Source organism: Bos javanicus, chromosome 15, assembly GCF_032452875.1.
Source record: "Bos javanicus breed banteng chromosome 15, ARS-OSU_banteng_1.0, whole genome shotgun sequence".
NCBI classification, from domain to species: Eukaryota; Metazoa; Chordata; class Mammalia; order Artiodactyla; family Bovidae; genus Bos; species Bos javanicus.
In genome coordinates this window covers 18,681,015-18,693,103 of record NC_083882.1, presented here as the reverse complement: position 1 = coordinate 18,693,103, position 12,089 = coordinate 18,681,015, and the positions used below count along the sequence as shown (strand labels likewise).

Here is a 12,089-nt window from a genome sequence, read left to right as displayed (position 1 = left end):
TCACTCATGAGGATGTCAAGTACAAAGGCAGGAGAAACCTTTAAGATACAAATACGGACTTAGGCTGAGATGGAAGTGTTTGTGGATATTCCCTTTCTTGAATTCATGAATCATTTGCACCAGTAACCAAAAACTACTTTTGTGTATGGAGTGGAAAGTAGGAAAGAGAGAAGACAAGGAGAAGGTGATACATCTATGAACAAATCAGTGGTGTCGTGCCAAGGCACAGATTCCTTTCCCTGTGAAGAGTTTGCCAGTCATTTGTAACCAAAAGAGAATCTGTCTTGTTCTACTCATAATCACGAGCTGGCTCTGGGCTGCGATCTGTGGAGCATCCTCAACAAGGCACTTGTAGAGGACCTAAAGCATATGAGGTGCTCACTAGCAGATCTGGTTTTAGATAACAAAGTCTTCAGATTCAGGACTTCTATTTATAAATGGCTACCCAGTCTGCAAGTGTAAGTTAAAAGATATCTTTAGGAAGGCTAATTTAAGAATATGCAAAATTCACTGTTTCAGGAATTGGCCAAGTATTTTAATCTTAAAAGCCTTCCCTTGAGAATCTCTCATATTTCTGGATACAATGAAAACAGTAATATTTTATAGGAAATATGTTTATTATTGATCATGGCAATTCAAAAATATTCGTTTTTTTCTCAGGGTTGGTCCGTCATACTCTTTAGAAATATTAAATATATCAAAATTGTGAGCAATTTTGTTTAATATCACAGAGAAACTTCTGTATGGTAAGCAAGACAGGAACCGCTAACAATGAAACAAGGTCTTCAGAACTTGCCAGTAAAACACAGGAAGCATTTCCAATGATAGATGTAGGAACCCATGGATAGAATCTAACAGAGCACATGCTGGAAAACAGGATCAGCAAATTTTATAATCCACTGTTACTGTGAGTTTCCTCTGGGATGCTTCAAGCACGGCCTGTGAAAGGGGCTTGGAGATGTGATCACTCCTGTCTGAAGAATGGGTCCTCTGGACATGGGACTCATGTTACTTAAGTGCCCCAAACCTACTGTTTTTTTCAACTTCTTGTCCACATAATCATGACCAGAGATTTAAAGGAGAAGACAAGAGCAGAACAATTTAGCTTTGACTTTTGAGCAGATGTAACACCAGCTCTTCGTCCTCAGCTAAAGACAGGCCTGTATCCAAAGGTTCTAAGGTTTCCCACTTGGTTTTCTTTCGGTCACGACTTGCTGGTCCCGCGTCTTCTACTTCACTGTTGTTCCTTTTCCTCATTGTCTGCTTCTTCTTGATATCACTGATGGAAACAAATCCAATGATTTCCGTTATAAATAACTACATTATTATGAAATTAGACATTAAAAATAGGAAAAAATTACCAATAACAGATACTTGACAAAGTGGTATTATTATTCAAGAAGGAAAGAAGCTATAATAACATCAGGCTATCTGTGTCATAAATAAGTCCCTTCTCATTCATTAACAGATGTGGGCAAAGGGCTATCATATACCAGGCACTGGGCAGGGTACATTGTACACACGGTCTCATCTAATCCTCACAATAATTCTAGGAGCTCTGGATACAGCATCCACAATTTGAGAACACCAACTGGCCCAGAGTCTGGCTCCAGACTGGCTCCAATCTGTGCTTGTTCTGCCATATCAAACCATCTCTATCTAAGGTTAGTTTATCCTTTAGGTAATATCTGTTGCATCAATTTGTGATACATGGATCATGAATAAAATAGAACATGAAATGTTAAGTTAAAAATTACTTAAGACAAAAAGTAATTCTGCCCCATTTAAATCTGTATCTAAGATTCACAAATGGTCTTAAGAAAACATAAACATTACTGTGGTATTCTGCACACAGTTGACACACAGACCATAAAAATATAACTAATTTCTGAAGGTAGAAAAAATCACTTGACACAAGAAAAACTGAAGAAAAAATAAAATATCCTCAAGGCATTTTGAAAACCATTATCCATCATCATGTTCAAAGATGGCCAAATTATTGGCCACAAGTTTAAAACAAAATTTAAAAATCCACCTGGTAGTTATGCCAGTAGCAGCTGTTTATTAAGGGCTTACCAATGGTCTGGCATTGCGCTACATGCTTTACATAGACTACAACATTTATCTTCATGAAAATCCTTGGTGTGGGGAGCACTGGCCTCATTCTACAATGAGGTTAAGAGAGGTTAAATGACTGAACCCATATTATGCACATGATCTTCAAACTTACATGTGAATGACTCTAAATTCAAAAGCCAGATGATGGAAACCAAAATATATTCCAAGCATAAGATGCATTCCAAAAGACAACAAACTGCTCCAGTTTCAAACAACTCTATTATACCTTAAGAAGATAGCTGGGATATCAAGTGAATGTGCCTAATCAATATATCCAGTTCTGACCAGCTTGAAGGAAATCTGTAAATAATTTTCCCATGCACCTCCCACAAATGCCCAATACTCTGACTCAGCAGCCATTCTCTCTCACCATTGGAGGAAAGATACACTGACAACACTATGAGGTTATTTAAAGCCACAAATAACCATATTTTAAAAGGGTGGGTACCTACAGAGATGAACATGAAAGAGTTCCTTATAATGAGAATCCAGCCAGTAAAGAAAAGAAAGCTCTTCTTAGCAGAAAGAGGGCTTTAAGAAAAAGTACTGAGTCCCGATCTTCTTGAGTATGGCCAGTTTGGTGCCAATTCCACTGGACTAGAGTACCATGATTTATTTGGAACAAGATAATACTGATTTTGCTCTGCCTGTACCTCAAGTGCATCTCAGAGCAGCCTAATTAGTGGGTTTTACTTATGCATCCTTTGTTAATGTGCTCCTCACATTATATTCTGTACAGGAAACAGCTGGTTCAGAAAATTTAAAAAAAAAATTTGGAAAATTTATGTAGATGGAAAATATTTTCAGAATTAGCAACTTTGCTGCTTTGTGGACCAGTTAAAATTTTAAAAAGATATTTTATACTACTTTCCATAGCAAGTAAGTTGCAATTGGTATGAAAAATTAATTATTAAATAATAATTTACATATTCTATAGGCAAGTTACCCATGTGGATGATACTAATGGCAGAAAGTGAAGAGGAACTAAACAGTCTCTTGATGAGGGTGAAGGAAGAGAGTGAAAGGCTTAAAACTAAACATTAAAAAAACTAAGATGGTATCTGGCCCCATTACTTCATGGCAAATAGAGGGGAAAAGGTGGAGGTAGGGACATATTTCCTCTTCTTGGGTTCTAAAATCACTAAGGATGATGCCTGCAGTCATGAAATCAGAAGACAACTGCTTCTTGGCAGGAAAGCTATGACACCTAGATAGTGTGTTGAAAAGCAGAGATATTACTCTGATGACAAAGGTCCATATAGTCAAGCCATGGTCTTCCCAGTGGTCACATACAGTTTTGAGAGCTGGACCAGGAAGAAGGCAGAGCGCCAAAGAATTGATGCCTTTAAAACTGTGGTGCTGGAGAAGAGTCCCTTGGATAGCAAGGAGATCAAACCAGTCAATCTTAAGGGAAGTCAACCCTGAATGCTCAAGCTGAAGCTCCAATATTTTGGTCATCTGATGCGAACAGCTGACTCACTAGAAAAGTCCCTGATACTGGGAAAGATTGAGGGCAGAAGGAGAAGAGGGAGTCAGAGGAGGACATGGCTGGATGGCATCACTGATGCAAGGTACATGAATTTGGGCAAACTTTGGGAGTGGTAAGAGACAGGGAGGCCTGGCATGCTGCGTCTATAGGGTCACGAAAAGTTGAACATGACTGGGTGACTGAACAACAACAACAACTTACCCCAAAGGGGGATAATGTTATGAATCTAGAAAACATTTCCCCAAAAGAGAATAATGTAATAAATCTGAAAATATTAGTCAAAACATGGTCATAATTTGGTATCTTCAGAAAAGGACTCTTCTAAACAGTGCAGTACTAGAGGGTGATGTCAGCAACATGGCTAAATGGGATATCCTTACTCATGTTCCCATCCAACAACAACAATCTGGCATCCATCCATGGACAAAAGTGCCTTTGCGGATACTGCAGGATCTAGCACTATACACCAAAAGACCCTAGAGGAGTCTCAACCAATCACGTGTGAGTAAGAGGCATAAGGACCTCAATCTCAGCTGTGAACCCTGCAGTGGACCACAAACCACAGTTCTAGGCCTTCTTGGCTGTGGAATAACAATAACTTGTTGGCAGTCTGAGACAATCAGCCACAGACAAGTAAGACTTTATTTAAGTCTGGGTCTCCTGTGGAGAAGTTTCAGCATACCAATGGAGCAAAAAAATGAGAGTTTGGACACACTGGAGAGGGTAAATGAAACAGCTTGATTTTATTCACATCAATCCTCCCCAAAGGTGGCATAGTTCAGGGCCAAGAGAGATCTTGGCCTGTGATTTTTCCCATGAAGGTAAGTGAGAGCACATGAGTGAGTACTTGACCTCCCCAACTGTGTGAAACTTCTTTCCCATTTCTCTCTCACCCTATCCAGAAAACTAAATCATGAGCTCCACAGGGTGGTGGGAAGACAGGCTAGGTAGATAGGACTCTCAGAGGGAGTTAAAAGGACATGAATCCAACCACCTACATCTTGAATTCCACCCAGATGCCTGCCCATGAAGTGCTGGAGATGCCTTTCAAGTAGATCTCTCCAACTGGCCCATGGGCACCCCCAGAGCTCCATGGGCCTCACCCAACCTCACCCCTGTCCTGCCTGTGTCCAGCTCCCTGCAAGTGCTCCTGAGGCTAGTGGTGAGAGTGAGCTTTGGCAGATAGCTAATGAGCATGAACCAAATCTGTGGGTCAGGGATAGGCCACAAACTTCAGCTTTAGGATCACCCATGGGAAAACAAAAGGGAAGCTATCAGTATTCAACCTCGTGCATTGCAGGATCAAGAGAAGGGACACAAGCTTAATAATTCTGCCTTAAAAGAGAGCAAGAAGCACAGAGCAGGCATATGTAAGAAAAGCCTGAGAAAGCCTCAGAATCCCTAGAAAGCCTGACAGAGGTATTTCTCTCCTGAAGGCAGTTAGTAAAGACTGGAGGAGACGACTGCTATTGCAAATGTGAGGACAGCAACACAAAACTTGAAACGTGAAAAATTAAGGAAACACGACACCACCAAAAGGATCAAAATAATCTTCTAAGAAACAATCGCAAAGAGATAAAGTTCTACGATTTGCTGGATAAAGAATTCAAAATAGCTGTTTTAAGGAAGCTCAATGCAGATACATCAAAAGTATTGAAAAGAAAAAAGTTGCCAAACAAAAATACAGACATTCTTCAGAATTTGTGGGAAATTAGTTTTAGAACTCTCCTCCCTTCCCCTCTCAGGTTACCAAAATCTGCATATACTCAAGTACTTATATAAAATGGCGTAGGATTTATTGGCATATAAACTACTCACATCCTCCCATATGCTTTAAATCATTCCTACACTACTTTTAACACTCAATACAATGTAAATGCTATTTAAATGTTGCTGGTGCATGGCAAACTTAAGTTTTGGAACTTTCTGGAATCTTTCTCCTTATGTATTTTTGATTCACACTTGGTTGAATGTGGAACCCATAGATACAAAAAACTAACTGTACTCTAACTGGTAAAACTGTCCTTCAGAAATGAAGGCAAGATAAAGTCTATCCCAGACAAATAAAAGCTGAAGGAATCCATCACCACTAGACCTGTCATATTTAAAAAAAAAAAAAAAGATGAAAGAAGTTCAAGTTAAATCAGAGAACATTAATTAGTACATGAAAATATCCAACACACCAGTAAACATACTATTGCAATATGGTGGTGTGTTTAACATGCATCTTTCATATATTGGTTAAAGGACAAGAATATTAAGAATTACTATAGCTATGTACTGGTTAATAAATACACAAGATAAAAGGTGATATATAACTGTGACATCAAAAGCATAAAAAGAGGGGATAAATGGGTAGAAATATTTGGTATGATTGAAATAGGCTATTATTAGTGTGAAACAGACTGTTATATCTATATGATGACTTATGTAAGCTTCATAGGAACCACAAAGCAAAAATCTATAGCACATTCACAAAAGATAAAGAGAAGGGAATCAAAGCATACCACTACAAGAAATCATCAATTTACAAATAATGTAGCAAGAGAGAGGAAAAAAAGAACAAGAGAACAACAAAACAGCCAGAAAACAATACAATGGCATTAGTAATTCCTTACATATCAATCTTATTCAAAATGTAAATGGACTAAATTCTCCAATGAAAAGGCATAGAGTGTGTGGATGGACAACACCCAACTATATGTGCAAAGAGTCGACAGGACTGAGCGACTTCACTTTCACATGCTGCTTACGAGAAACTCAATTCAGCTTTAAGAACATATACTCTCAAGATGAAACGCTGGAAAAAGATATTCCTAGAAACCAAAAGGGAACTGATGTACTAAACTTTCATCAGATTGAATATACTTTAAGCTAAAAATGGTAACAAGAGACAAACAAGATCATTATGCAATGACAAAGAGATCAAATCATTAAGAGGATATAACAATAATAAATACACATACACCAAACATTGGAGGACCACAATGTATCAAATACTAATAGATGTGAAGACAGAAATAGACAACAATACAGCAAGTGAAGGGAACTTCGGTATACCACTTTCAACAACGGCTAGATCATCCAGACAAAAAATTAAAAGGGACACGCTGGATTAGAACTACACTTTAGATCAAAGAGATTTAATAGACAGATAAAGGACATTCTGCCTAACAGCAGCAGAATACACATTTTTCTCAAGCATGCTCAGAACATTCTTGAAGATAGATAAGCCACAAAACAAATCTAAGTAATTTAAGGAGACTGAAATCATATCAAATATTTTTACCAACCACAATGGTATGAAACTAGAAATTATAAGAAAACTGAAAAATTCACAATATGTGGAAATTAAACAACACTGTCCTGAACAACCAATCGGTCAAAGAAGAAAGCAGGCAAATCAAAAAATACCCCAGAAAGCAACAAAATATACTTTCTTCTGAAGTGCACACAGAACACAGAACATTCTCTCGGACAGACCACATCTTGGGTCACAAATGAAGCCTCAGTAAATTTAAGAAAATTGAAATCATATCAAATATCTTTTCCAACCACAACACTATGAGATTACAAATCAATTACAGGAAAAAAATATTGTAAAAAACACAAACATGTGGAGGCTAAACAATATGTTATTAAATATCACTGGATCACAGAAGAAATCAATGAGGAAATAAAAAATAACTAGAGACAAATAACAATGAAAATAGGACAATCCAAAACGTATGGCATGCAGAAAAAGCAGTTGTCAGAGGGAGGTTTATAGCAATACAGCCTTATCTGAAGAAACAGCAAAAGTCTCAAATAAACAACCTAACCTCACACCTAAAGCAACTAGAGAAAGAAGAACAAACAAAACCCAAAGTCAGTAGAGGGAAAGAAATCATAAAGATCAGAGGAGAAACAGAGACGAAGAAAACAATAGCAAAGATTAATGAAACAACTGAGTGACTAACACTTCTCACTTCAAATGAAACTATAATCTGGTTCTTTGAGAAGAAAAAGAAAATGGATTAATCTTTATTCAGATTCATCAAGGAAAAAAGGAAGAGGACTCAAATCAATAAAATTAGAAATGAAAGAGAAGTTACAAGGGACACCACAGAAATACAAAGGATTGTAAGAGATGACCACAAGCAACTATTAGCCAGTAGAACGGACAACCTAAAAGAAATGGACAAATTCTTAGAAAGGTACAACCTTCCAGGACTGAACTAGGAAGAAATTACAACATGACCAGACCAGTCACAAGTACTGAAACTGAAACTGTAATTAAAAATCTTTCAACAAACTAACTCCTGGACCACATGTCTTCACAGGCAAATTCTATTTAACATCTACCTTCCTGAAACTCTTACACAAAATTGTAGAGGGAAAAACACTCCCAAGCTCATTCTATGAAGCCATCATCACCATGATATTAAAACCTGACAAAGATATCACAAAAAAAGAAAATTATAGGCCAGTATGACTGATGAGGGATTCCCTGGTGGCTCAGTTGGTAAAGAATCTGCCTACAATGTGGGAGACCTGGGTTTGATCCCTGGGTTGGGAAGATACCCTGGAGAAGGGAACAGCTACCCACTCTAGTATTCTGGCCTAGAGAATTCCATGGACTGTCCATGGGGTTGCACAGAGTCGGGCATGACTGAGCAACTTTCACGTCATTTCACTTCATGACTGATGAACAAAGATGCAAAAATCCCCAAGAAAATACTGCTAAGTCGCTTCAGTCGTGTCTGACTCTGTGCGACCCCAAAGACGCAGCCCACCAGGCTCCCCCGTCCCTGGGATTCTCCAGGCAAGAATACTGGAGTGGGTTGCCATTTCCTTCTCCAATGCATAAAAGTGAAAAGTGAAAGTGAAGTTGCTCAGTCGTGTCCGACTCTTAGCGACCCCATGGACTGTAGCCCAACAGGCTCCTCCATCCGTGGGATTTTCCAGGCGAGAGTACTGGAGTGGGGTGCCATTGCCTTCTCCGCGAGAAAATACTAGCACACTGAATCCAACAACCCATTAAAAGGATCATATGCCATGATCAAGTGGGATCTATCACAGGGATGCAAGGATTTCCCAAGGTCCACAAATCAATCAGTGTGACACACCACATCAACAAACTAAAAGGTAAAAACCATATCATCTCAATATATGCAGGAAATTGACAAAATCTGACAAAATTCAACACACATTGATTAAAAAAACAAACAAAAAAATCAATGCTCCAGAAATTGGCCATAGAGGGAACCTACCTCAACATAATGAAGGCCATATATGACAAACCCACAGTAAATATCATTCTCAAAGGTTAAAAATGGAAAGCATTTCCTCTAAGATCAGGAACAAGACAAGGATGTCTACTCTTGGCAATATTTTTCAACATAGATTTAGAAGTTCTAGCCACAGCAATCAGAGAAGAAAGTGAAATAAAAGAAATCCAAATTGGAAAAGAAGTAATACTGTCACTGTTTGCAGATGAGATACCACCACACAGAGAAAATCCTAAAGATGTCACCAGAAAACCACTAGAGTTCATCAGTGAATTTTGTGAAGCTTAAGGATACAAAGTTAATACAAAGTCATCTCTTATATGTTAACAATGAAAGATCAGAAATAGAAATCAAGGAAATTATCCCATTATCATTGCATCAGAAAGAATAAAATACTGAGGAATAAACGTACCTAAGGAAGTAAAGGACATATTCAGAAAATTAAAAGATGCTGATGAAAGAAATCAAAGATTACACAGACGGAGGAATATGGCATTCTTCCCATAATTACTACAAAAAAATCTTATTAATTTATATGGAAACACAAAAGATCCCAAATAGCCAAAACAATCATAAGAAAGAAAAATGGAGTGGAAGAATCAGGCTCCATGGCTTTACACTATACTACATGGCTGCAGTAACCAAGACAGTAGGGTACTAGTACAAACACAGAAATGGAGATCAATGACACAGGATAGAAAGCCCAGAGGTAAACCCAGGCACTTATGGGCACCTAATAATCTGTGACAAAGGAGACAAGAATATGCAATGGAGAAAAGACAGCCTCTTCAATAAGCGGTGCTGGGAAAACTGGACAGCCATATGTAAAAGAACGAAATTAGAACACCATCTAACACCATACACAAAAATAAATTCAAAATGGATTAAAGAGCTGAATATAAGGTCAGAAACTATAAAATTCTTAGAGGAAAACAGGAAAAACACTCTTTGATATAAACTACAGCAAGATCTTTTTTGACCCATCTCCTAGAGTAACGATAATAAAAACAAAAATAAACAAATGGGACTTAATTAAAATTAGAAGCTTTGGTACAGCAAAGGAAACCATAAACAAGATGAAAAGACAACTCTCAGAATGGAAGAAAATATTTGCAAATGAAGCACTGGACAAAGAATCAATCTCCAAAATATACAAACAGCTCATGGAGCTCAATTAAAAATTTTTTTTTAAATGGATGCAAGATTTAAACAGACATCTCTCCAAAAAGACATTCAGATGGCCAAGAGGCACAGGAAACAATGTTCAACATCACTAATTATCAGAGAAAGGCAAATCAAGATTACAAGGAGCTATCACCTTACACCAGTCAGAACGGTCATTATCAAAACAAATCTACCAACAGTACATGCTGGAGACGAGTGGAGAGAAGGGAGCCCTCCCGCACTACCGGTGGCAATGTAAACTGATACGGCCACTGTGGAGAACAGTATGGAGGGTCCTTAAAAAACTAACGACAGAACTACCATATGACCCAGCAAGGCCACTACTGGGCATATACCGAGAAAACTATAATTCAAAACGATGCACCCCAATGCTCACTGCAGCATTATTTTCAATAGCCAGGACATGGAAGCCACTTAAATGTCCAACAGCAGATGAAGGAAGATGTGGCACATATGAACAACAGAACATTATTCTGTCATAAAAAGGAAAGAAACTCGGTCATTTGTAGAGAGTAGATGGACCTAGAGCATGTCATACAGAGTGAAGTAAGTCAGAAACAGAAAAACAAGTATCATATATTAACATATATATGTGGTATCTAGAAACATGGTACAGATAAACCTAGCTCCAGGGCAAGAATACAGATGCAGACCTAGGGAACAGACGTGTGGACACAGTGGAGGAAGGGGATGGAGGGACAAATTGGGAGATTAGGACTGACACATGAACACTACCATTTGTAAAACAGATAGCTAGTGGGAACCTGCTATAAAGTACAGGGGACCAAAGGCTGTAAGGAGGCTCACAGTATGAAATGAAAACTGGGTAGTGGCTGCAAAACAGGGCTGGGAATCTGAGGCTGAACTCTGCATTTCATTTTTATGTTAGTATTTCTGTGGGAGTTAGAGTGCCAAACTCTCTCCATATTCTTCAAATGTATTGTGTTAAGTGTCAAGAAGGACCATATTACTGTTCAACATTAAGAGTGCAACATACTAGGTTGATAAAATATGCCTTAAAAAGCAAAAGGATGGCTCAGAGCATTAAAAGCCCCACTATTTCTGTAAAACTACAAAAGCAAAAGAATCAGAGCTACTTATCTTTTAATACTCTAATTAACAGATTCAATGAGCAATGTGATTTACTGCTATGTAAGTCAGGTATATGACTTAAAGAACCTATCAAACAACAACACATACACACACACAAATATCATGCTGTAATATGTAATCTGAATCAACAATAACAGAGTTTTACTTCAATGACTTTTTAGTGAAAATGTTAACACAAAAGCTTGTCATGATACCCACAGGGAGCATCTGAGCCAATCTATTCATTGCTAATAATTAAGAAAAAAAAATTTAACATTGGGATGTGAATTCTATTTTAACATTTTAATAAACATATTAATAACCAAGTTTTAAATGGAATACAACTTTCCTACTTTCTAAATTCTCTGAACCCAAACCTCAAATTCTCCCAGAAACTGAACTGATTTTCCAACAGGTTTGATTTCCTGGTTTCAGGTGCTTGTAGCTACCTAGTCACCCAGAATAAGAGTGGAGTCTGAATTACACTTATGAGCAACAGAAGAGGGAGAAACACACGAGCTAACGTGGTAGGGTCAGCCCTCCTTCTGGCACTTCTCATCCATGGCCCTTGCCCAGAAGATCAGAGACATTCTTGCGAGTCCCCTCTGTGCCCCCTGTAGCACTTCCCTCCTTCTTGGTCCTCCTCTGTTTCAAGATCCATCTTCAATTCCATCATCATCCACAAAGGCACCTAAGCTCCCTATTAAAAGTGATCATTTTCCTCTGAATTCCTATAACTTTAATTGTTCACTAGTCATTTTTTGCACCTAGCATTACTATTTCCTGACACTGAAGGGATTTTTTTTTCATGTATGCATCTTAATTCCCAATTAGAATGCAAACCGCTAGATGGGAATGTAAATTAGTACAACCTTTCTGGAGGGCAAATGCTAACACCTTTTAAGAATGCACATCCAGCAATCTCTCTTCTAAGA

At 38.1% G+C, this 12,089-nt stretch overlaps 1 protein-coding gene across 1 annotated transcript in view; it reads right to left on the bottom strand.

Moving 5' to 3' along the window:
* Positions 1 to 598: 598 nt before the first annotated feature.
* DDX10 (DEAD-box helicase 10) overlaps positions 599 to 12,089 on the bottom strand; it is a 311,200-nt gene continuing 299,709 nt past the window's right edge. Inside the window, exon 18 of the mRNA XM_061440233.1 lies at positions 599 to 1,279. Within this exon, the coding sequence (XP_061296217.1) occupies positions 1,102 to 1,279 (178 nt within the window). The 3' untranslated portion in view covers positions 599 to 1,101. The remainder of the gene's footprint in view (positions 1,280 to 12,089) is intronic.